This window comes from Artibeus jamaicensis, unplaced genomic scaffold (assembly GCF_021234435.1).
Source record: "Artibeus jamaicensis isolate MK-2021 breed Jamaican fruit bat unplaced genomic scaffold, CSHL_Jam_final contig_387, whole genome shotgun sequence".
In the NCBI taxonomy this organism is placed as follows: domain Eukaryota; kingdom Metazoa; phylum Chordata; class Mammalia; order Chiroptera; family Phyllostomidae; genus Artibeus; species Artibeus jamaicensis.
This window is the reverse complement of record NW_026521812.1, coordinates 9,829,255-9,855,570: the sequence shown is the minus strand read 5'-3', so window position 1 is coordinate 9,855,570 and position 26,316 is coordinate 9,829,255. Positions and strand designations below refer to the sequence as shown.

The window sequence follows — 26,316 nt, the reverse complement described above, 5'->3', positions numbered from 1 at the left end:
TGCTCAGAGCACTTATGCTTGGAGCCCTCCTTTCCCACGAGGCCTAGCACTTCCCTTTCCCCAAAAGGCTATAAGCCAAAAGCAAAACCCAGTACAGTTCCCCATATTCTTATCTTCAGCCACCTGCACAAACGGTTCTTCATTCCCTCTGGAATGTACTGAAGTCGCCATCCTCATGCAGGAGCTCCCTCCTTCAGGATCTGGGGTACATAGTCATCAGCCTCTGTGCAACAGTCCAGGAATGCATGGGCCATGGAGCAGTTGATCATAGTCAAGTCTGGGGAAGATATAAGTCTCAAGTGTCCAGATAAAGTCCCGGTTAGCAAGGAAGCAGGTCAGCGTCTTGTAAGGGAGGGTCTTCAGAGTCAGCTAGAGTGGGCACAATCAAGGCAGCAACATGTATCCCTCTTTACTGCACCAAACCGCATGGCCGGGTCAGCTACACAGTAGCTTGCTTAGTTCTCCCTCTGGCTTCTCCACTTCCTCCCAGGCTGCAAGGCAGAATATCTCCAGGCTCTCTCTCCTGCCCTTTGTTTAAATTCTGAAAGAAACACCTTTTCACCCAGGGCAGTAGCATAAGTTATTATCATAGCTATTACACTAGCTACCAGCTTGCCATAGGTATGCAAAGTATCTTCATCTATATTGTCTGCTTCCAAGGGCTGCAGGGGTTTTTCCCATATTCCAGGGCACCTCTTACCCTGTACCCCATTACAGTGATCCAGGCTGGAAACACTCCCAGGTTCTTCTTCATCTCCATATCTGGTCATTCATCTGTAGGCTGGATCTTATGGATTCTGTTCTTAAATGTGCAGAGCCCTCAGCCCCCCCCCCACTGCCCCCACTGCCCCCACAGCCTGTCTGTGCCGCCCCCACAGCCTGTCTGTGCCCCCCCCACTCCCAAAGGAACCTCCAGTCCCAACCCACCCACTGGTTCACCCTCCCATATGCAAGGTTTTTAAATACGCTTTATTTCCTAATTTTATCAAAACAATACCTGCTTATTTTAGGAAATTATAAAACAGAAAGATGCAGAAAATTTAAAAATAATGTCTACACACATGACACTTTTGTACATTTCCTTCGATTCCTTTTTTTCATTCAATTTTAGAGTTTTTTTCTGGGGGATGAGGTTGGAGTTGTCTTGCTTTTCATTTTTTTTTTTTTTTTTGCAAAATGGAATCAAGTTCTTTATATAGGTTTGTATCTGGTTTTTCTCACCTGAAATATTGTGATAATTGTCATATTAAAGATATTTAAGCTGCATTTTTAATGGTTGCATAATATTATATCTCAATCAAGATTTATTTAACGATTCCCAATTTCCAGGAATCTTTGTGTTGGCTCGGGGTTTTCACAAGGATGAGATAATCTGTAACTTGTAGTTTCTGGGAGGTGAAATTACTTGGTGTCAGAGTGCTACGTTTGTATGCAATGCCCACTTGTCGGCAATGGGAGGGAACCCTCCCCCTGTGTTTCTGCCGGCAGAAAATATTGTTACTATGGTGCCTTGGTACAAGTTTTTGCTCATTTGCAAGTTGAGAAATGATACAATTTAATTTTTGTTTCCTTGATTAGGATTGAGGATAGAGTGAATCTTTTGTGTATGTGATCATGTCTTATCATGTATAATCTGTTTTGTTGTTGTGATGCCCACTCGTTTTCTTTGCCCATTTTCCTAAAGGAACCTTAATAATTCCATCACGCTGTTTGAGCTCTTTAGGATTAAAGATATTGCTTTGTATCCTGCATTTTCGACAGATATTTTCCAAGTTTATTATCTTTTCTTTATTTTTTGTTAATGGTTTTTGCTTATAGTGCTTTTATGTATCGTTGGCCCCATGCAATTAATTTAAACTCTCGTCATTCTACAGTTGACTGACTGATATGTGATAGGTAATATTTTATCTGCCAGTTTTTTCAGCACTGTTTAATGATCTGTGATGTTTTCTTCATCGTGTTTAAAAATCTTGCATATATTCTGTGCTGTTTGTTTATAAATAAGTGATCAAGCAGGTGATCACAGGCACAATCTCTGCTCAGAACACTCACTGGTTCTCTGTTGCCCACAGCCGTCATTACCCATCTGGCCAATTATCCGAACCACCACTTGGCAAATTATTATTTTTTTAACTGAAAACTAGCCCCTCACCGCTAGGGACATTAATTCAGTGGGTCCGGGGGAGGAATGTTGGAATCTATATTTTGGGGGAAAGGAAGAAGAGAGGGAGAGAAACATCAATGTGTGGTTGCCTCTCATGTGTCCCCTGCTGGGAACTGGCCTGCAGCTCAGGCATGCGCCCTGACTGGGAATCAAACCGCGATCATTCGGTTTGCAGGGCCGCACTCAAGCCACTGAGCTATACCAGCCAGGGCTTGTAAATCGTTGTTTTTGAGTGATGCTCTAATGTTTATATTCCACTTGGACTTTACTGTTTCAGGAAAATATTAAGGACTTCAGGGTCCATTTCTCAATCTTAGAAACTTTCAGCTTAAGGGAAACATTTTATAAGTTTATAGAAGTTAATATTTTTTCACTGATACAGCAGTGAGACCTGAACCCAAGTCACATCAGACTCTGGGTGGTAGAAGCTGCACAGTAATTATATGGATCTGAGAAAACTGAGCATACCTGATGTCTGTGATTGAGGGCGGAATCTGTATTTTTAAAACCTCTTAGATGATTTTGAAAAACAGACGGGTTTCAGAAACACTATCCAGTAAGTGGTAAGCCCCTTCATAGCACCACAATTGTTCTTTTTCTCCACTTCTTCTCCCTCCCCAGCCTCCTGTCTACTTCCCTCGCTCCCTATTCTCAAGCCACAGTGAACAAAGAACACGGCTGTGTTCCTGCTGTTCCCTTTACCTGGACGCCTCCCCATGCCCCACCCATTGCTCTCAAACTGAGTAAGCAGTCTCGGAACTCTCTAGGTGGCTCCAACTTCCTTTGAGCTGCTATTAGCATTTGTATCGCGTGGAATGGCATTCATTTATTTATAAATGTCTCTCTACTGCCTCCTCACCCCCCAAACTACAGACTGTTTTGTGTCCCTGTGTCTGGCGAAGCACCTGACACCACCATCATTTAGGAAGCATGCAATAAATATGAGCTCCCTTCTTTTGCTTAGCATAATAGACTCCAGATCCATCCATGCTGTCACAAAGGGTAAGAGTTCCTTCTTGTGTTCCATTGTGTGAATGTACACATCTTTTTAAGCAAAAAAGCCAGTCAGAGAAAGACAGATACCATATGATCTCAGTCGTATGTGGAAACTAATGAACAAAATAAACTCACAAACAAAATAAAACCAGAGACATGGACACATGGAACAGACTGACAGATCTCAGAGCAGGTGGGGGACTGGCAGAAATCAACCAAGAATTCACATGCATAATGCAAGGTCCATGGACACAGACAACAATGTGGTGAAAGCCATGGGCAGGGCGCTGCTGCCTGTGGAGGAAGTCAAGGGGAGGGGGTGGGGGGAGGGGGACATCTGTAACAGTGTCAACAATAAGAAAAACGTTAGCTGTCAGGAAGTGCCAGGTACTTAAAGGAATGTCATCTCCCAGCACAAAATGCTAGTGATTCTGCCCCGGGTTATGTCTAGGCTCTCCACGAAGGATGAGCTCTGGCCAACCTGGAACTGGTCCCAGGGTACCCAGGACCCTCCAGGGTCCCCCCGTGGTGGGCTGTGCCAGAGCACTCCTGTCCCCTCAGCAGGACCAAAGGCCACTGTGGATCTGGAAAAGTCACAGAAAGATCACTGAAAAGTGATCCACTGTGTTCTGCATTTCTTTCCATCCTCCGACATTGGATCTGGGGCGTGGAGCCCGGCTCGTCATGCTTCTCAGCCTTAAGATTAATATCCTGAGTTTGTGGGAAACACAGAATGCCATGTACAGATAGATGATGTATTACAGATCTGTACACTTGAAACTTACAGAATTTTATTAACTGATGTCACCCCAATAAAATTAATGAAAAAATTTTAAAGATTAATATCCTAAAAAGTATAAAGGGTTACCTTTCTTTTTTTTTACTTTGCCAGCTGTTTTGAAAAACTGACTCTAAAATGACATTTTCCCTGCCTCATATAAACCAGATGTTTTCACACTTTCCAGTGCCTCCCACTTAATGAACATGACATGATATTAAGTGAAATGCCATTGTTCTAAGTACAATGAACCTCGGGTAAAGTCTCTTTTTATCCTTCCCACGAGATTCAAACTGATGTCAGGGAAATTACGTAAAATTTAAAATGGAGGTTTGGCTTTAGAGAAGGTGCTGAAAAAAACGCCGGGAAGTCAAGGTTACAAAAGCTAGCTTAGCGGGAGGGCAGTTAAGAAGAAAAGGGGGGGAAACCAATGGGATTTGTTGTACTGGTAGGAAACCACCGTTTCAAAGGTGAAGTGTCGTTTTACAGCCTCACAGCTGTGCCTGGCAGGAAGTTTGTGTTTGCTCTAAATCCTAATTTGGGTGTGTTCCTGTAGAAATGTTGAACCTTCTCCTAAGGGAAAGAGAAACTCAACCATGCAGGAAACTAGACACTGCAGAAACAGTTGTAGCGCAGCGTGGTTACAAGTAACAGTGTGTGGAGGCAGAGAGAGAAAAAACCTCTTCCTCATTCGAAAGCCAGCAGGCAGTTCTCACCGAATCACCATGAGAGTCCGAAGACTGCCCTTGGACGTTCAGATTTTCTATTGTGCCAGACCTAACCAAGAGCCTTTTGTGAAGGTATGTTGGGGTCCCTGACTGCTAATTAGGTGCCCACGAATCCTTAGAGATCTGCCGCTCAGTATGTTTTGAATTGTTGTCTTAACTAGAAAAGAATGTGCTGGCATATCAACCAGAGCAGGTATTCTGTTTGTTTGAAGATGGGTATGGTGTGGTTTGCCCCATCTTTGGAGTAAAAAAATCCATACTTGATTTTTTTTTCCTTTCCACAGCCTCATTTTAAACCTCTGTTCAATGTAGAGTTCACTGAATAGATGATTGATAGATAGATAGATAGATAGATAGATAGATAAATGTGCTTTATTTGATACATCGAAAATGCTGGCTATGTGATTCTCTGGTAGTGTTTTCTTTAAGAACTTCCCCTGGAGAAGATGGTAAAATGTATAAGCTAATTTCTCTCCCTGTAAATCTGGCACAGGCGACAGCAGGTGCTTTATATCTCTGACCGTGCTTTGGGGAATGGAGTCGTGCATTATTTGACACCTTTTACTAGATAGAATTTAAATGTTTTTCTCTACAATGCAGAAGTCATTAATACTGGTAGACAGGAATCTTAGTGAATTAGTCACGTTATGTGTGTCTTCAATTTCAAAATAATTCAGTGATTTATCCACACTTTAGGAGGGGCAAACCAATGGACTCTTAAAGGGAAATGTACTTTGGTAGTTCCTAAGCTTAGTTACAATGAAATAATTAATATTGTGTACAACATCATATTTCTCAGTTTTGAAGGAAAGTCCACTTTGGTTGTTTCTGAACTGTACGTAAAGAATCACGACCCAACTGTAATTTAGACCACATTTGTGTTTCCTTAGGTTGTGGCCCTGGTAGCCATTACCAGCCGTCATCACCATCAGGGTTGGTTGCTATGTGCACAATCTTAAGACATTGAGTCTTAAAAAAATGACCTTACCTTTCCCGTATCCCTATTTATAGAAAACGTACTCATAGAACGGTCTCTGATTGGGCCCATAACAATTCGGAGTTAGACGTGTGCTGCAGGAGAACAGGGGCGTTTCAGGGGTCTAAGTGGCTTGTGGAGTTGTACACAGTTCTTGCTCCAGGACTGAGCAGTCGACAGCAGTAGTAAAGGGGAAAACTTTCGACTTTAATTGGTACCTATTAAGTGCCTCAGCTGTCATGTGTTAAATTCTGCATTGGTTCTGAAATTGAAAAATTAGCTATTTTCCAAAGCCCCAGGTCAGTTTATGTCTTGGCACTACAATGCCACCTGTTTCCGGAAAAGCAGGTGCATCGTGGGGCAGGTTTGGCTTATTTGTTTTCCGCATTTCAGATCATCACCGTCGAGGAGGCAAAGCGCAGGAAGAGCACGTGCAGCTACTACGAAGACGATGAGGAGACAGCCTTGCCCACCCTGCAGCCCCATAGTGCGCTCCTGGAGAACATGCACATCGAGCAGGTGGGCCTCCCTGGGACTCAGCATGGGGGTCTTCCCAGCCTTAAAAAGCACTTCCCAACCCTGACCACATTTGCTCACTTCATTCCGGGTGCAGGGCGAGCCAGGTTTCAAAGGAAGATCACCCACAGCCTGACCAAGGCCAGGTTCCTTTCTCCACCTCCAAGAGGCGTGGCACCACTCCCTGCTGCCTTCTCAGGAGTGCGTGCACGCGACCACACAGGATATCTGCCCCCAGGCCTGAACGAAAAGCCGTTTCTGGTTTTCAAAACAATTTGCAAAGGGTCCTACCACAGTCCTGCTGCACTTAGGATCCAAATTTATCCCTGTGACTACTGCCCAGTTCCAGCATTTTCCATTTACTAGGCTCAACAAAAATCGTATGGCAAATACACTTTATTTGCTTCATGAAAACTACCAACCAGTAGGATTTTCCTTTTTCTGTAGCTTCCCTTGTGTCCTTTATATTTTCTGAAAGTGTGTTACTTCTGTTTTATAAAATATAGAACGTGCTCACATTTGACGTTCAGTTAGGAATCTCTTCTACTTCCCCGGCAGCCAACTTAGATCTGAATTTCAGTGACCTAAATCAATGAATCATCAAGTTCAACTCCTTCAGTTTAAAAGTGAGCCAACAACGGCCCAGGACAGCCAAGAGATTTTACCAAGCAGTTGCAGAAATGGGGTTTAGTCTAACACTAGAACTGGTATTCAGCATTCTGAAGACTTCAGTACTTCATAGCCTCCTTCATTAGTATTTTTGAAGAGATGCATTATTGGTATTTATAACAGTCAAGTTTAAGCTAAATATTTTTTAAAGATTTTATTTATTTTTAGAGAGAGGGAAAGAGGGAGAGAACTGTCAATGTGTGGTTGCTTCTCACACTCCCCATACTGGGGACCTGGCTCTGCAACCCAGGCCTGTGCCCTGACTGGGAAATGAACTTGCAACCCTTTGATTCACAGGCTGGTGCTCAGTCCACTGAGCCCTACCAGCCAGGGCTAAGCTAAATATTAATGTAGTGAAAGATTCAGTTGCAATGCGCGCAGGCTATATCTACTTGCGTAAAACACTTTGTGTTCTCACTGTCACTTCTGTAGAAAGCTGTCAGTAGTAGCTCTGAGCCTTTGAGGGTTTAGAAAGAACAACTGAAGAAACATGCGCTATTTGGTGAAAACCAGGATGAAGTGTAACACAGAGAGAATACATCTAACTCATACTTCTTTATCAGGCCAGGTGCTGTGTCTCCCAGTGTCTAATGGCACAGGGAACACACAGTCAGGCTCCTGGGGTAAAAGCATGCTCTGGGCAGCATTCTGCTAAGGTAAACCCCACCAAGGAATGACTTTCCCTTCTCTTTCTTGGTTGAGAGTGGCAAAAATTTGCCAGAATAGAGGGGGATGATGTGTAAATTCATGTGGTTTTAAGTTTGACCCATAGGCACGTAGTTAGTGCTGCGTGTTCACGAGTGACTTGTGAGTGAACTGTTTATATTCATGTCCATCTTTGGGTTCACAGCTCGCCCGACGCCTTCCAGCAAGGGTGCAAGGGTATCCGTGGAGACTCGCATATAGCACATTGGAGCACGGGACCAGCTTAAAAACTCTCTATCGGAAATCAGCATCGCTGGATAGCCCCGTCCTGTTGGTCATCAAAGACATGGATAATCAGGTGAGGCTTGTTCCTCTCTTAGAAAACATTTTTTTTTAATGAAGGTTTTATGGAGCTTCTCAAACGTACACAACAGTAGAGAGACAAATACAACGAAGTCCACAACTTAGCAGGATTTTCCCCCATAAGCTTCATCTGCCTTTTCTTTGTCAGTTTTTCTTTGCTAAAGTGTTTCAGAAGTAAATCCCAATTACTGTCACACTTCAGATTACATCTCTAAAAAAGAATATGGAGCATATTTTCAAATAGAGTCACATTTTAGGGTGTGACATTTTAGGGTTTTTGTTGTACTCACCGTGAAGTAGAAAGCTATAATGATGTTCTAGAATGTGAAGCTGGAGAAGGTGGAGAAAAGTCAAGTCTGGGTTTGGAGCTGATCGCAGAAAGAAATTCCAGTGCCGCACCAGAACTCTTTCCAGGGAGCTGAAGCAGGGCCCGCAAACCTTGCCTGCATCATTGCTGAGACAACGGAGAACCAGTCAAGGCCCGGTGGTTATGAAACTGCAGGGAGAGTGCTCTGTCTGTACTGGGGCTCATGCACTTTCACCTGTATTGCGGTTGGTCTTGCAGACACTGATGAAATCTAGATATTTCCCCCATCGTCCCGACACTGGTACTTCCCACCTCAGGCAGCGTGGTGTGCAAGTGGAATCTTCCCTGGATTCTTTTGTATACCACCCAGCCAGGCTCCTGCTTCACAGAAGAAAGGCATCTTCAAGTCTGTTCTTTATTTCTGTTTTGTGTGTGTTATATCAAGAAAAAATTCCTTTACAGTTTCAGGCTGTGGATGCCATTCTTTTCTCTTTCTGGTATTGAAGCAGTTTTTATGCAACAACCATTCATTCATTCATAAAATGTATAATGAGTGCCTGTTACACGTGGGGCACTATTAAGCATTGAGAAGCTTTCTGTCAAGCCATGTAATTGGGATCATTTTAGGGGAAATAGTTCTTTGCTGTCATAAGTTGCCTTGGGAAAAATCAGCAGAGAAATGGGGTGCTGAGGCGCCTCCCTCAACTGTGTTTTTTCCTGGGATTTATTGCAGCTTCAGAGTTGTGTGGAGTAGTTTAGCTGTTATTGTTACTGGTATTATTTCTTGATGGATGACATTTAATCATGATCCAGCAGAATAGTGGGCAGAGTCGAGTTAAAAATTACAAATCATAATAACAGAGGTTTAAAGGTGAATTACTTAGGGGTTTAGTGGGATGTGTGAGAAATTGGGTGTGATGTTTTCAATGAGTGAGGGCTAGATGGTGTTAGACCACAAGCACAAACCCTCGCCATAAGATAATAGACTTGTCAGGGCAAGTATGGGCTGCGTAGAGCAGGCATTGGTGAAGCACAGCGTCACCTGCGCCTGCTGGCAGGTGGGTAAAGGAGTCCTGTACCTGCAGGCCACACTGTTCGTGGGGAGGGGGGGGGGGTCACTAAACCTGGTGCGTTCAAGTGGCTTGCATTGTTTGAAGAACCCTGAACTCTAACTTTCTCACCCCATCCCATCCACCCCCGAGGCAAGAATGTGGTCTTGCTGTATTTGAGAGCATGGTAGAGCAAAATTTATGAATTTATCTGGAAATGAATTGTATAAAATTTTAATACAAAAATGTCACATACACAAAATGGCAGTAACAAGGAGCTCGGACAAATCAGTCCCCAGTGAAAAAACCCTGCTGGTGGGAATTACAAAAATGACAATCAAAGCCTCTGGAAACTGTCCTATGGGCATACAAGTGAAGAAACATTTATTCAAGAAAATAAAGTAAATCTCGGTAATAACAGTGAGATTCTGTGGTGCATGAAGCACAGCCTGTGCCCTCCACTCAACACCCAGTTCAGAGTGACAGACGCTTCACTCTGGGTCTGTGTTGACCAGGAGATGGGGCTCCCTCTGCCCCAGCTCCCAGGCAAGGCCCCCAGCACTTCTCCTGCCTGCCTGAGTCGAGTGTTGCAGAAGCTAAATTCCATGCAGGTGTGGTCTAGAGGCAGCGGCCTGCACCCCACCCTTACAGGGCAGATGCTGTGTATTAGTCGTGGCAGGCTGAGAATACAGGGGCCTCTGCTGCCCTCATCCCAGCCTGTAGGGCAGAGTTGCACGTGACATGAGGTGAGTCAGGACCAGCCTCTACCCTGCCCAGCACCCTGCTCATAAAACGAGATTATTTGTCTAAGAGAAGCCACTGTCCTGCCCCTAGCTCCAGAGCAGAATCCCTATCTCTTAGCTCCCAGCTCCAGGGGAAGACACAGACCATGAAGTGCAGAGCTCTGAATCTCTGCTCAAAGGAACCGACTTTATGTAGAAGTGTATGGAAAAGTTCAGACCAAGGGACCTCTAGAAACAGTGCCAAACAATTATGAGAAGCCTGGTGGCTCCCTAAAGGCAGCAAGCTCAGCTGTAGACCACCTAGTGTACCAGAGAGAAGCAGGGAAAGAGACAGCCAAGGAGAGCCTCCCTGCAGTCAGCACAGACCGACCAAAGGAACTACACTTGCGAAGGGGCCTGCCTTTCATCCAGTCAGGCTGGACTAGCCATACCACAAGGCATTGTGGGAAACAGCAGAGCCACTATCGTGCAATTAATAGTCTGATTTATACCAACTTAATTCCATTGAGGTATAGAAACATTAATCCCATGTTGCTCTACTATATATCATTCTACTTTTTGTGGTAACCTGTTACATATATTACATTGATGTAAACCCAACAATAAATTGTTATGATTACTACTTTATATAATTTTTTATCTACTAAAGAAGCTGAAAGAAGAAAGGAAAGCAAATACACATTTATAGGGTTTTTTCTTTTATATTAACCTTGCTTTATCACTTCTGGTTGTCTTCATTTATCCTGTGGATTCCTTTGCTCTGTCATTGCCAAACATATTAAGTGTTTATATGTTATAAACCCAACAATATTATTGTAGGCATAATATTTTACACACTTGCTTTCTGAAAAGTTTATAGGAAAAAGTTAAAATGGGTGATTTCTTACGTAATCACAATGCTATAAACCTAACAAAATTAATAGTAATTCTCTAGTATTATCCAGTCCTCAGTCCTTAAACGGATTTCCATGCTTGTTAAGGAAATTGTGCAAAGAAAAATATAATTACTTAGATTGTTGTGGAGGGTAAAAGAGTAAGCCTGGCTTTTCCTACTCATTGGCTAGAAGGGAACCCACTTTCTTCCATGTATGGTCATTACCCTTCTTGTTGTATTTTACCACATGCTTAAAAAAATAGATGCCTGTCTCACCTGTATTTCAGTTCTTTTACTGGAAGATAACCAGAAGAAGGAAAATGGATTTTTGATGTGTTTGTTTTTGTTTATTCTTAGCAGCTCTGTGGTAAAACTTGGTAGCAGGATGTCCGAAGAACTTGGGTTAGAAAGGGTTTCCAGACTTCTACGCTACCTAATTTTTAGTATTTCACGGAGCCAGGTATTGAGTCAGACTGGTAAAGGAGAGGTTTGGCTATGATTGTAATTCAGTTAAAGTAATTTTGAAAAATAACATTTTGTAGTCAGCCTCCATTCAGAGCAGTGCTTCTCAGTAGGAAGTTGGAATCTGCGGTTTATCAGAATTACCTACAGACAATTTCAGACTGCCTGCCCTCACTCTTGCCAGCCCTCACCCCCGCAAGTACAGACCAGGATCTGAGCAGAAATGCAGGAAGCCGAGGCAGCAGACGTGCATATTCTGAAAATGCTGCTTCTTCCAGCCCTGAACAAGAAAACAATGGAAGAATCATTGATTCCAGTGCATCCAAGTCACCTTTAAAGTCCGTAGTACATGGAATTGGTTTTTTCTTAGAGCCCAATTTGAACAAGATCTATTAGATCAGTCATGTTACAGATACAGTTTTAATAAGAGTATTGAGAAGTCACTTTTATAAAATAAAAGAGAGAAAAATGTATTTTCTCTGGGGAAATGTCTGGCTACAATTCCACTTATAAAACACAGAAGACGCATGACTTTGTTCTCTCAGCCACTCATTTCTGTGTGCAAGATGCTTCTTGTCATTTAATGTTCCCAATATGTCATCTGCAGTCACCAAAGAAAATTCGTCTCCCTAGTGGACTTTAGGAGTCTTTTAAAATGGAAACAATTGTTGGCCTTTGACAAATAAGTTCTCTGAGCTACTTGGATTTCAGTTAGAGCCGGGGACATTTGAGATGTATGGGGACGTATATCCCTTTGCTGGCGGTTTTTGTTATTTACGAGCTCTGATTTAGTAATGAGCTTTGCTGAAAGAGGTATAATGCAGTCTCAGGATTCTGTTAAAATATTGAAGAAAGTCTTTCTTTGGGAGATTTAGGTTTGAAAGCAGCTAACGTATCTATTCTCTTTTCACAGATTTTCGGAGCGTACGCCACCCACCCTTTCAAGTTCAGTGACCACTATTATGGCACAGGGGAAACTTTTCTGTACACGTTTAGCCCCAATTTCAAGGTACCTGGATGGGAGAGATACCTGATTTCCCCTGTCACAGGGTTGGGGGGTGTGGGGGGCTGGAGGCAGGGAGCTGTTGTTGGAGCAGCAGCTGGCCCAGACCAGCGCCTGATGACTGCGGCACACAGACGGCTGGGGGTCCCTTCGCAGGCTTTGGGGACTGCCCTTCTGTGTGTTCTGGGGTCAGAGTCACATGGGCCCAAGAGATCTTTCTGACTCCTTAACCCCTCGAGAGAGTGCATCCTGTGGCAGGCAGTTACAGAGGGACTATTCTAACGTTCGTGTTTGCTCATTCTCCAGATTGAAAGGTCTGTTCTGTCTTGTGTTTCTACCCTAAGGTCTTCAAGTGGAGTGGAGAAAACTCATACTTTATCAATGGAGACATAACTTCTTTAGAACTTGGTGGTGGAGGGTAAGTCTCTAGTTGTTGTTGTTAATTTACCACCAGACCTGAGTGGGTCTGTTTTGACCCAGATAACCAAAACCCCGGTGTCAGGTGATTTTAGCAAGTCTATCTACTTATATTAATTAGGACAGTGGCCTAATATATGGCACTGAGTCAGAGATACAATGATTTATTTATGTGTCTAAGTGAAGGACTACTACCACTTGTCCTTTAGGAAAGACAGCTCATTTAAATGAAGTAAAGGAAATGCCCCCTTTATTTTACAAGCAATCTAGGTTTTTGTCTGTCTGGAGCGTGAAGGAAAGAAGACTGTGGTAAGGGAGGGTGGAAAGTGTGCCACCCAAGACTGAAATGTTTTCACTTTTTCTTTTTTTAACCTCTTCAGGGGGCGATTTGGTTTATGGCTGGATGCTGATTTGTACCACGGACGAAGTAATTCCTGCAGCACTTTCAATAACGATATTCTTTCCAAAAAGGAAGACTTCATAGTTCAGGACCTCGAGGTATGGACATTTGAGTGAAACTCAGGCTGCCTTAAAGTACAACATTGAAAAGACGAGTTTGCTCAGCCCCACTGCAGCGGGCTGGAAGACCAGCGCCGCCTAGACTGCCTCATGCCCCCATTGACGCTTCCTTCTCCCCTCACCACGGAACGGGACCACATTGCAGAAGGGCCTGCAGGGCACGTGTCCGGGGCAGACTCTGCCCGGAGAGGCCTAATATCCGGCTGGTTGGAAGACTGTGCTCCTGCTTCCTTCAAGTCCATACAGTGAGGAACCAGAGTATCTATAGATGTATGAGTTGAATGCAACTTTTATTTTTGGTAACTGTGAAAAAAAAGATACTGTGGAAATATATACATGCCTTGTGTATTTATCAACATAATTTTCATTACCAAAATGTACAGCATACTGTTGTTTGCCATGGGAAAGGTGAGTCTCATTTAGAAAAATTGAAAGTGCACAGCACTTAAAAGGATATGTATAGAATTTTTTTAAAGTTTTATTTATTATTTCTAGTATATTGTTTGAAATGTGTTGCCAGCTTTTTTTTTTTAATGTGTCAAATCTTGAAAAAAAAGAAATGTGCTATGTTTGGCAACAATTCCATTTGATTTATATAGTTTTATATTGAGCTTTCTTTTTGCCCTGATTGTTTAGGGTGATAGATCTTAAACAGCATATATATATATGCTTAATTGTGAACTTTAAAAAACTCATTACCAATGTTCATTGATTTGATTGTTGTAGGCCAGCGCTCCATTTAGTCATTGGAAAGGTACGTTTTTAGTTACTTATTCTGAACATAGTTGTATAAAGAAGAAAAAGGTATTTCTCAGTTATAATTTGATATTTACAGAAGTGGATACCTTTATGAACCTAGACTAGAACAGACTCTGATTTTGAAAAGAAACTGTTTTGCTTCTTACAAAATCATTTGTTAGTAACAAAAACTTTATTTTCATAGTGTTTTTGCATAATTTCCCCCAATTTTTTACACTAACAAACAGGCCTTTGTTTTTGAAGGGACTGTTTTGTATCAAAGGAAAAATATCAAATTAGCCCAACCACCTTGGTTTTCTCTTTTATTTGAGAAAAAAAACAATGCAAAGACATACATTCATACCAAAACTGGAACAAAAAGTAAAACCTATTTTTCAACATCAACCCATTTCACACCATAAAACACTTTATTAAATATAATAATAAAACCTTATTAAAAAGTTGACCGATATTATTGACTGCCAGAGTATTCATTATGAAAGCCAAAGACTACTAATGGAAAAAAACTTTCAAATAATAGCCAAAGCTGGGAAGTGGTCTGTCATAAATTATATCCCTGGTGATTTTGGAAAGAAAAGAATTAATAACAAGAGTAGCATTAATATACAGTTCTTAGAATTTAAGCCTTAAGCTGGCAGAATATTTCCTGGAGACTATTCTCTTCCTTTAGACTCTTTATAGAGGAGAACAGACACAGTGCCAAGGGGCCTCTGGTCTGACCCACAGCCACCCAACTCCACGTACATTCCACACAAGTTGCAATGAGTGCTGTGAAGGGTCAAGTCTGGAGCCCAGGTGTGCTGTCCCTTGAGTTTTTCTGTTGACAATTCTTGATGAACAACATACTGGCAGTTTAACCTTTATGTGCTCCTTAAATGATGTGTTGGTGTGAGATACCAGGGACATGATGATCACATTTACCAGGTATGCCGTTTGCAACCAGACGCTATTAACAAACAGTCATTCGCATATAAATCACTCTTACCTAGTTTAGTCCATGATATTATATGTACTTGTGAGACCATATCCAGATGCTGTGTTCTCTATTTAAAACAGTATTGTCCATTCAGAAATGTGTGACCCCTCATTTATGGATATCGAATATATGTAATGTAGTGCTAGCCCAATATTTTCAATAAAGGAATTTATGCATTCAGTGTGATTTTCTTTCCCAAGGATTTCATTCAACATGCATTTATTGGATGTTAGAGTTTTTACTTGGGTGAGAGGATAATGAAATATCCAAGACCAAGTAAGGTCCAGTGCTCATGTTTTCATTCTTATCGTCCCCTAGAAACACATTCCCTGTAGCCACCCTCCTCTCATTGCTTCACAAACACTGCTTCTGTCACAGTTACTAGGGACAACTCTTGGCTCAAAGTCTACTAGTTTCCCTGTTCTTAGTCCTAGCTATTCTTTGAACACTGACCTTCTCCTTTCAACATCTCTCTTTTGACCTACTTCCTAATTTCAGTGGACACTTTATCCTCTGACCAGCTTTCTTTGGTGTCCTGTCCACTACCCCTGAAGATGAAGACCTTGAGCAGTCTTCACTGCTTCTCACTTCCTCAGTTCGAGTCTACATCAAAGGACATGGATGGGAGGGGCCCTCAGATGCCTCACCACATTCTGTTGAAAATGACACAGATACGTTCCCATGCTACAGGCCCCCAGGGACACCCCGAACTAGTGTGAGAAGTGTTGTTGCCCTTCATTTGATTTTCTCTGCCTTGCTTCCTTTTAAGGTTGTAGAGGTATGTGAAATAGAACTAATCAAACAACTACTTTCCTGTTGAGGGAGGCTCTGAAAAATCTCTTACTCCAGAGAGAAAAGCTAAGATTTGTGTTCTTAAGATGTCTGACCAATTTTTACCAATCTAATCAGGTAAAGAAAGATAGGGAGGTCAGAAGCCAAAGGAAGTTTCAGGAACGAAGTCAGTCATACTCGCCTCTTGTACAAGTATCAGAAGTACCTTTAACCACTTCCTTCTGCTAATCAGGTCATAGGCCATTCAGGGGAAGCCCTAACCTCACAGCGCTCACCCGCTGCTCCAACCTCTGTGCCTGTGACCATTAGCCGTAGTGATCCTATGACAGACGGTGGCTTCACACCAAAATCCGACTTCTTACTGTCTTCCCTTCTATTTCAAATCTCTAGTGGTTGAAAATAAAAACTAGATAGGGCCTCTCTAGGGTAGTGAATCAAGCCATCAAAATGGTGTTTCTTGATAAAATATCTTTGGCGACCCATTGTTTATCTTCTAGAATCAGGGATGTCCAACCTGTGGCCTATAGACTGCATGTGGCTCAGGATGGCTGTGAACCTGACCCAACACAAAATTGTAAATTTACTCCAAACATTACGATATTTGTGTGTGTGTGATTATGTGTATTTAATGTGTGGCCCAGGGCAACTCTTTTTCCCAGTGTAGCTCAGAGATGCCAAGAGATTGGACACCACTGTGTGTAGATCAGTGCTACTCAATAAAACATTTTACAGTAATGGGAGTGTTCTAGAATTTGCGTTGTTCTTCATAGACAATGCAAGACTAGCAACCACACTAGTCTTGAACACTTGAAATAGGACCTGGGTGATTGAGAAGCTGATTTTTAAAATTTCACTTTAATTCATTTAAATTTAGCCTCACATGGCCAATGGCTGCTGTATTAAATAGCACAGCTCTAGATCAAGGTTAAGATATGGCTCAACCAAATCATGTATCATCAGCAATAAAATCAGACTATTAATCCCTCACCAAAAAGAACCTTTAGGTCTGAGTACTTTGCTTTGGCTCTGCTATTATGGGGCTTCACACAGCTTCACACAGCCGCACACCACCTACTGTAATAGTGTGGTTCTCCCCATTTAGTCAGCCAGTAAAGCCACCAGAAGTCTGAATTCTCTGAGGTTCTTCCCAAACTGAAAACTTGGATCTCTTCAGGATTACCGATCCTCTTCACTAACCAAACACAAAGACTTCTTGCCTTGGACATTGGCATGTGTTTTATTCTTATACTGTACAGTTGGTACCACCCATTCACAATGCCTGAGGGGCCACATGAAAGATAAGCAATTTATTCCTTACTTAGAATTGTGCATCCTTTCTCGGAACCACCAAGAATGCCTCAGGCAGTTCTGTTCAAATACCAATTATTCTTCCTAAGCTTGCTTACTGGAAGCTACAGCCACACCCAGAGAACCGCTTGCATGTGGAGAAAGTTTCAACATTAACCTGTTAGAATGAAGGGTGGAAAGGCATAAGCGAAGAGACCATTAGATAATCTCAGGGTCCTATTTACCTATCAGAAGAGTGCCATCAATTACTCCACTTCTAGGATTACAAAAAGTAACCCTGATCCAGCTTAACATAATGCTATGGATTATACAAACTGCTAGGAAAATGCTAAACAGGAAACACATTCACATTCAATAAACCTGGATAATAAGGCATGTCTCCTCCTGTCTCCAGTAAAAAATCATTCTTGCTTTGACAAGCTTCCGAAACATTGGAATTTAGCCAATCAGTTCAGTCTTCAATACTCACTGCAGTCCTTGGCTTAACCTCAATTTCCCCTGGCTGATGAATCAGCCACATTTTACCTAAGAGCTGGCTAAAATCAGCCCTTTCATCTTTGAAGACTACAATTAACAATAAGAAAATTTATACAAAGATATGCTGTGTTGAAGTAGCGTGTCAGCCTTAAGACTTGTTAAAAGGCCCCACTATTCCTCCACATCAAGTCATAAGTGTGGTCTCTTGCAGTGTCTTGTTTTTCTCTTAAATCTTCTAAAGGATCAGTAGATGGGCTTCACCTGGGGTATCCCAGGGGGAGTTGAGAGGGCACGGCCCGTGTCCCTTTCAGCAGCTCATATCATCAGCTCACCCAGCGAAACCTAAAACTTCTAAAGACTTCAATAGGCAGCAAGCATTGCAGTTAAAGCATGCATTCTCTGCAGCATTGGAATCTCATCTCTAGAGTTTTCTAGCTGGTGAGCTTGGTTCAGTAATTGAACCTCTATAGGCCTTGTATTCCTAACCTACAATGGGAGGATAATAATGTTGTAATGATAACCACCCCATGGCTACTGTTATTACATGGTTAAAGCACTTAAAATGGTACCTGGCATAAAGTAAGCACTACTTACTATTAGATAAAATCGTGGAGGATTTCCTTCCTCACATGCAGGAATCAACTACTGATGTGAAATTTGCAAAGGAAAGTTTATCTTCTAAGACAGCAACTTAGTTTCTAAAAACCATGTTCAGACATATTGCAATGGCTCTCATTCACTCTTTTTGGTATGTTTAACTAAAGTGTCATTTATTTTTTTAATTATAGAACTAATACCTATTCATGGTAGTCTTCAAACAGTCCAGAAAGGAATTCAGTGAATGGCAATTTCTCTCCCTACATTCCCAGAGGTAACAACCACAGAACGTTCCTTGTGTTTCCTTCCAGAGTGTTTCTGTGCATTTGTACTTATTCATATCTTCTTCGTGTAAGCAGGCACACTACAGATGGGGTTCTTTGGTTTGCCTTTTTAGTTTAAGAAGATGCTGTGAACGACATTCTGTATCAGTGCAGGCAGCCTCAGCCCATTCTTCACACATGGGCCTCCATCGCTGGGCAGTTCCTCCCTAAAGGACTGTCTCTGGCTACTGCACACAATTCTTGGAGAGCATCCTTGTAGAGTGAACTTTGTGTTGTTATGGTTGTGTGTTTCTGAGACAATTTTTAGCAGTGAGTCAAGGAGTATATATACTTTTTATTTCAAAAGATCTTGTTTATTAGTTTATACCAACTGCATTTAAGCATGACAGTTAGTTACCTCACACACTCACCAATACTGGCTTTATGTCAATCTCTTTAATTTTTCCCAGAATGGTATCTTATTTTAATTTTTATTTTGTAATCATAGATGGTGTTGAACATCTTGCCACTTGTGTTGGCTATATTAAATCTTTTTCCCTGAATGTGTCTGAGTCCTTTGTCCATTTTTCTACTGAGTTATTCATAATTTTACTGATTTATTCTTTGCTATGGATTTTTAGAGAAAGGGAGGAAGTAGGGGAGAGGGAGGGAGAAAGAAAGAAACACTGACTTGTTCCACTCGTTTATGCATTCACTGGTTGAGTCTTGTGTGTGCCCTCACTGGGGATCAAACCTGCAACCTTGTTGTACTGGGACGCTGTAGCTCTAATCCCCTGAGCTACTCAGCCAGGGCCTAATTTTACTGATTTCTAAGCTGCCTTTGTATATTTACAAAATTAGCCACGAACCACATGTGTGTGTATGTGCACACAATTTGCTTGGTTTATATTTTTAAAATACATGCATTTTTCATACATGAGGAGTTTCCTAGTTACAATCTCTTTGAACTCATATTTCTTAACCATTTCTGTTATAACTTGTGGACCATAATTTTTAGATCAAGTCAAATGTATTCAGCATAATTTTCACTCCTTACTTAAACACTTCCCGAAGCATGTATTAACGCCATCCTCTACCTCATCTAAAATACATTCTCTTGCTGACTTTATACTAAATTACACTCCCCACCCCATTGAGAAATAACTTCCTCCAGGACAGTTTCACTTTGCTCCAGCCTCTAATCCTGTTAACACATGTCAACATCTTCAAGAAAGATCTTGTAATAAGAACTGAGTGTTTACCTTTAAGTACCTTCCTCCAGCAAGTAGGCTATAGCTGCGTAAGTTTGATGGACAACTTCTGCCTAGATCTGCAAACCCTGCCACAATGCCTTGCCAAGGAGCAATTGATACACAAGTATTAACAAGACCAATAGGGCTGAAGAGCAGTACAGGTAGCGTTTATGTATCATGACCCTCGCTCCCTTTTTTAAAAAATGCATTATCTTATTTGAGCCTCGGAACAAACCCTGGCTAGTGTGGCTCAGTGGGTTGAGTGCCGCCCTGCAAACTGAAATGTTGCTAGTTTGATTTCCAGTCAGGGCACATGCCTGGGTTGTGGGCCCTGCAGGTCCCCAGTTCTGTGCATGTGAGAGGCAACCAATCAATATATCTCTCGAACATCGATGTTTCTCTCCCTCTCTCCCTCCCTTGCCTCTCTAAAAATAAGTAAAATCTTAAAAAAAAAAAAAACAAAGACAGTATAACTTCTGACTCTGGTTTAGAGATGAGGAAATTGATTTTTCAGGAGGTTAGGTAACTTGGCTGAAGTCTCAGAGCTCAGGAGGGTGAGAGCCAGGATGTGTTCAGTTATGACGGACCCCGGAGCTGAGCTCTTAACTACAGCAGTTCATTGATGTAGTTCCGTCTCTCCGGCGTCACCACCTGGTCGTCCACACTCCACTTAACCACCTCAGGCACCAAGATCCACAGTCCTCTAGCGCAGAAGCAAGCTCTTTAATCGTCGGAGCTCCTCTCTGGCTAACCAGTTCCTACCCATTCTTATATCCCCACAGCTTGTCAGGCTGCAGGACTCCTCCGAGGCATTGGGTAAATGCTTGTCAGGTTTAACTGAACCAGGCGTATAACTGAAGGACACGAACCCCAGAGTATTAAAGGATTTGTCCAATGTGACCAAGCTGGGACTAACACACAGGTTCTGGACCCCTGGGTTCCCCTCTCCTCCCCGCTATACAATGCTCACTCACAAGTTTACAAGCACCATTTTTAAGATTGCGCTGCAGGAAGGAAGGATCCTCCCTCCATCTGCTCATATTCTTCCCTCTAGGTCTTAGGGGTGGAAGTAAAAGAAGACTGGGGAAGAGATTTCCGAGGCATGGGGAGGGGCACGTGAGGCTGCTTCCTGGAAAAGAATTCCTTCATTTCCATATGTCTTATATATTGGCATTCTGAAAAATGTAGACTGAAGTTCCAGGGTGTGTCTCAGGGCTTTAGGGCAGTGAGTCACATTCTGTTTCCATCAGAAAAATTTAGAAAATGGATCAGAAGACCATTGAGATGAAGATCAAACTCTTCATGAGTTTGCAGCTTGGTGACGGGGTTGAAAGAAGAGTGCAAAGACATATGACAAACTGCTTCTCCAGTGCCAGCTTGTATTAATTTAGGAAGGAAGATATGTCAGTCAAAAAAAATCAAGACGGGCATTTTTCTAAGGGCATTTTTCATGAAACAGGTCATCTGGGCAAGGTCGGGAATGCCCGGTGCTATGTCGGCATGAAACAAACGTTAGCTCGGTCCTGGCACCTCCACTCACCAGCAGGTTCCTTAAACTCTCTGTGTCTCGGTTCTGTACAATAGGGACTTGCAAGGCCTGCAACCCACGCACGCGCCCTGACTGGGAATCAAACTCCTCTGTACAATAGGAGCAGTAGCCCCTTCCTCAAAGAGATATTGAGAATGAAATGAATTAATATAGGTAAAAATGCCATTATAGTATAGGCATTTACTAGTTAAGGACATGTTTTCCCTTTCCCTTCAACATTGCTTCTAAGATTCCTTCATGCTGTTATTGCAGCGATACTTCATTTGTGTGTGCTTAATATTCTACTGTGTAAACACAGCACTATACCACTATTTATCCATTCTCCTGCCGTGGATAGATAGTGTTGCTTGCAGTTTTGCCCTTTTCATGTTGTTTTGTCCTATTCTGGCCATTCCCCTGAGGCCCACGTGCAAACACTGCACAGGGAGAGAACGGCAAGGCCATGGGTGCAGGGATATTTGGCCTCATAAGACCACCCACGATGTTTCACAAAGTGATCGTCTCATTTACGTGCCCATCAGAACACCTCGTCCAATATCCGATAGACTTCCTAGTTTTTGCCCGTTTCAAGAGCGTGCAATTTTATTCCATTGTGGTTTTAATTTACATTTCTATGACTACTAATGAGGATGAGCAACTCTGAGTATGTTTCTTAGTCATTCGTATTTTCTTGTTTATGAAATGTCTATTCATGCCTTCAGCCTGTCTCTTATAGTTTGTCTTCCGGAAAGAGGTCACACGAAATCCTTGATGCTCCTGCTTTAAGAATAATAAGTATTAGTCAGTCTGTTAATTCTGTCTACTTCTGTAAAGAGGACAGATGGCTAACATGATGATAACCAGAAAGTTAGGAAAAGGTATTTTCTCACGAGTCTTCCTTAAATCAGCAATATCTAGGAAGTGGGATGGAAAGGGAAGATGTTTGTTAGTTTGAGTTTTGCTTTATAGATTTGGGAATGTGTTAGCACTTATTAGTTTGGTTATTATTTTTTTTATAGAAGCAGTATCAAGCAGTTCAAGTGTAATAGTAGTAAACATTGAGCACTTACTGCTAAGTACTGTTCTAAGCACTTGACGTTTATCATCTCAATTAAGCTTCAAAATAGCACATGTACAGCTATTATTATTTCCCAGTCGAGGGAAGGGAAGCCCTGAAAAATTAGTGACTTGTTTAAGGTGGAATCACTACTAAATGATAGAAATGGGCTTCAAATTGAGGGAGTCTGACTCTTCAGCCCACGAGAGGGTGACAAAGAATTGAAGAGAGAAAGATCCAGAACAGAAAGTACTAAGAAGTTAGGAGAATTTGAAAGTTGCTGGGACGAGAGAATCTGAGTAAATGTAACATTAGGATTTTGTGACAGGAATGAGTTGTGTTGAAGAGGAATGGAAGCGGAGGGCACTGGAACCTGTGACCCAGGGCCCCTGATGCTGCTGCCTGAGCTGACAACAGCTAGACTTTGGCAGCACTTGTGGGTTGGTGATGAAGCTTTCTCTGAATTGGACAGTGACGTAGAAGCCGGTAGATGATGATGATTATGCTTCATGCTATAGCATGAGGCTCAGAAAAAGGCAGGGGGTGGGGAGCTGCAAAGTGGTAGAAATGGAATCACCTGCAAGTGGCAATTAGAAGCTTGGAGAATGCTAAAACTGCTTTTGAATCTCTCTTCACATATTGGGAAGTGGGGATAAAAAGCCATATTCATTGGTCAAGGCTCAAGGGAAGTGCCACCCTTGGCGGAATGCCAGGCTGCAGTTAGAAGGTGAACGTATGGCTCAGTGAAGAGAATGAGGTTGTAGATTAGAGTATTTACAGGAAATTGTGTCTTTACAGTAGAAAGAGTTTCAAAGAAGTCAGTGGTGGAAAAAAAAACTGGGGCGGGGGAGCAGCAGAGGATAGTTTGGCTGTGGGTAAAGAGAAATATTTTTCTTCATGGGTAACTAATAAGAGCCAGAATTAATGACATAGATGTGATTTACTGGCCTTGGAGTTATGAAGAAATACAGGTGTGAATTTGACAAGAAAATTGACATTAACTTCCAGATGATGCAAGCGCAGTGATTCACACAGAACTGTTTTCTGTTGATTTCGGGGAAAGAGGCAGCGGCTCTCGTGCTCCTAAAAGGGGTGCAAGACTTACCTCGACAGGTAAGTGGTCCTGTGCAGGCTCATTCACCTCCTTGTGCCCCATTTTTTCCACTTCTAAAATGGGGTCAATAATATTTTCTATCCGAGATGTCACGAGAATTAAATTTATCTACGTAAAAACACCTTCAAGAACTGTAAAAGCCAGACGAAGGTAAGTTAGGGTTATTATAATGTTAGTTATATCAAACTTTGTTTTGGTGAATTCTTTATCAAAAGTTCAAAGTCCAAGTGTAACCTCGTTCCTGGTAAAAAGTGGGAATCCCTTTCAGTGATTTGTTTGAAAACATTGCCTGTAGGAAAGCATTATGAAAAAAGCAGAAGGGTCCACATTATACTCTGTAGACAAGTTAAATAATTTGTCAGGGAAATAATAGCAATGAGAGAGAGAGCCGTTATAAGGAGAAAGGATTTTTTTCTTTTGTCATTCTTTCCATTACAAATGATTTACCGTTTCCATTTAAGGACAGGTGAGAATGCCCCTTAAAGTCCTTTAGCAAGTTCAAACAGCCACAAGCTGGCACTCAGGGCCACTGGCCAATATTTACTGAAAGAGTGCTCCAAGTCAGTGTAAGGATCAGAGACTGGAAGTTTCTCTCCTTTCCCACAAACAAGCACTCCTTCGTCCCCTTCCTTTGCCTGGGCAGGTCACTCACTTCAACAGTGGAGGCTGACACACATGCCATAGTTTGCAGCAGGCAATGGCCACTTTACCCTGAAGTATTTCCCTTCATATTGTTTGTCTTAAGGTGGGAGAAAGGGGGTCATGCTTGTTTTCCTTTCAGCTCCTGAAAAATCTAATATTCTTGAGACACTGGTGAAATAACAAAACTTATTTTTATTCACTAAATATAAGCCAATGAAGGCTTTTGTATTTATGTTAAAAATTTTTTGTTTAGGGTGTGGAAAAGGGGTGTCCAGTGTTGAGATACTTTATGAGATTAAGACAAAGCCACCAACACTCACCACAGCCTCACCGTAAAATGGAAGCCCCACCCTGCATCAGACATACGGTCATAGCAGCTCCATGGTTTGTCTCTGCCGGGAATACCAAGAAATCTGCCCCAAAATGCCCTGTACACTTCTGACGTCAGAGTTGAACAACTCAAAAATTGGTGGAATGAGATTATTTATGAAACAGAGATGACTAGAAGAAATTGAGAATCCTGCATTTAAAAAAATTAAGATGTTTTTCTTATGGAAATTCAATATATTTTCATTGTTGTCAATGGATAATATACAGATAAGCAATGAAAATATCAAGCCATAATTTATCAATCCAAAGATCACGGTGCAAATATAGTTGGTATATATCCTTTCGGGCCTTTTCTTACAAATCCGTGTGTGTATTTAACAAAGAAACTGTTCTAGACACAGCCTCTCGCAGCCTATTGAACATGGATATATAGAATTGCCACAATGCCTGTGCCAGTAGCACCGTAGTTATGAATGCAGGTTCCATCAGACTGCTTGGGTTTGGTGTTTATAGTGGGGAGACCAGCGGTTCAATCTATTTCACATCTGCATGGAAACATCAAGTGTGCAGCTGGGGTTCGATTTGGAGGAAGGTACGAATAGAGTTAGAAGTGTAGGAGTCCCAGGCATATAGGTATCTAGAGCTTTGAGACTAGATGAAATCAAGGGCGTAAGTGTAGATACAGAAGAAGAGCAAGAAGTAAGGCTGGGGGCACTCTCACCCTGAGAGTTTAGAGAAGTACAAGGAAAGGAGATATAAAAGGCGATAAAGGTGGTGTTGATTCTTGTGAAAAGGATGATGACTCATTGCAGCTTTCTCAGGTTGCAAGGACTGGAGACACCAGAGTAAATGAACTTGAATGACATGCATTTACTTTGAGTTGGCAGCAGCCACTCCACTCCTGCACGCAGACATTGCAGAGCCTCTGCCTCTCCTGATCTTTACCAGTGTGGCACATGGGCTCTGATATTCTTTGTGTGTATTCATTCTTTTTTCCTGTGAATAATGTTTGCTCCGCTTGCTGCCTTTAATATGTGTATCAAACCCACCAGCACCAGGCTTCCCCCCAACGCCAACAGTAAAACGGTGTTTATCAGCTTTATGAATGACCTCCACTCAATTCCCAGTTCTCAGCTTCTTCGCACCCTGACAGCAGCCCCGGACAGAGCTGCTCACTCCCTCTATCTGAAATGATCTTTGACCCACCTCCTGCACACCAGTCTTCCCCATCCTCCTCCAGGTTCTCACAGGCCACTCTTTTTAGTCATCTGACCAATTCTCATTTTTCTGATTTCAAGATGCTGAAGAGCCCCAAGCTCAGTCCTTTGAACTTTCTTCTGTCTATACGTTCTCTGTTGGTGATCGCTTTTAATTTCGTGAATGTAAATACTATATTCTAAAGATTCCCTCTTGAACTTCAGGTTCATGTTTCTACCCACCTAATGACATTGTCACTTCTATGTCAAATAGGCAATTGTAGTACATTGCATCATTGTTCAAAATATGTTTTGCCTTTCCAGCCCTTGGATTACATTTAACCCTGTTCTGCTGATGTCAGGATTGGCCACGTGACTTGCTCCGGTCAGTGACGTGTGCCAGTTCTGGGAAGAAGCCTCAGGGGCCGTCACACGGTGTTATCGTGCTCTCTCTCCCCTGTTCTAACACGAAACATGCTGTTCCTTCGGGCTGGGTCATGGGATGAAGTTGGCACGACCAGAGCCAACGTGCAACGAACACAAATGTGAGCAAGAAAAAAAGCTTTTTGTTCCAAGGCATTAAGATTTTTAGAGTTGTTTACCACAAAAAACTTAGTGTAAACAGACTAATATAGCACCTCAATATAATATACCCACGACTGGATGCCTGGTCTTCCCTGCCCAAACCCTGCTCTTTCGAGAGTTCCCCGCTTTGGTAAACACCAGCTTCAACTTTCCAGTTCTCAGACGAAGAACCTGGGAGTTGTCCTTGGTTACACTTGGTATCTCACACTCTACACAAACTAGAAACACAC

General features: G+C 42.2%; 1 protein-coding gene across 8 annotated transcripts in view; it reads left to right on the top strand.

Moving 5' to 3' along the window:
- NCOA7 (nuclear receptor coactivator 7) overlaps positions 1-13,303 on the top strand; it is a 141,939-nt gene extending 128,636 nt beyond the window's left edge. For 6 of the 8 annotated variants that reach the window (XM_037139612.2, XM_037139613.2, XM_037139610.2 and 3 more), the window contains 6 exons: positions 4,637-4,738; positions 6,036-6,161; positions 7,678-7,830; positions 12,184-12,279; positions 12,618-12,691; positions 13,071-13,303. In XM_037139612.2, coding sequence (XP_036995507.2) covers positions 4,637-4,738; positions 6,036-6,161; positions 7,678-7,830; positions 12,184-12,279; positions 12,618-12,691; positions 13,071-13,206 — 687 coding nt within the window. In that variant the 3' untranslated portion in view covers positions 13,207-13,303. The remainder of the gene's footprint in view (positions 1-4,636; positions 4,739-6,035; positions 6,162-7,677; positions 7,831-12,183; positions 12,280-12,617; positions 12,692-13,070) is intronic. The other 2 variants (XM_037139615.2, XM_037139614.2) reach the window with 1 other exon arrangement.
- The last annotated feature ends 13,013 nt before the right edge of the window (positions 13,304-26,316 follow it).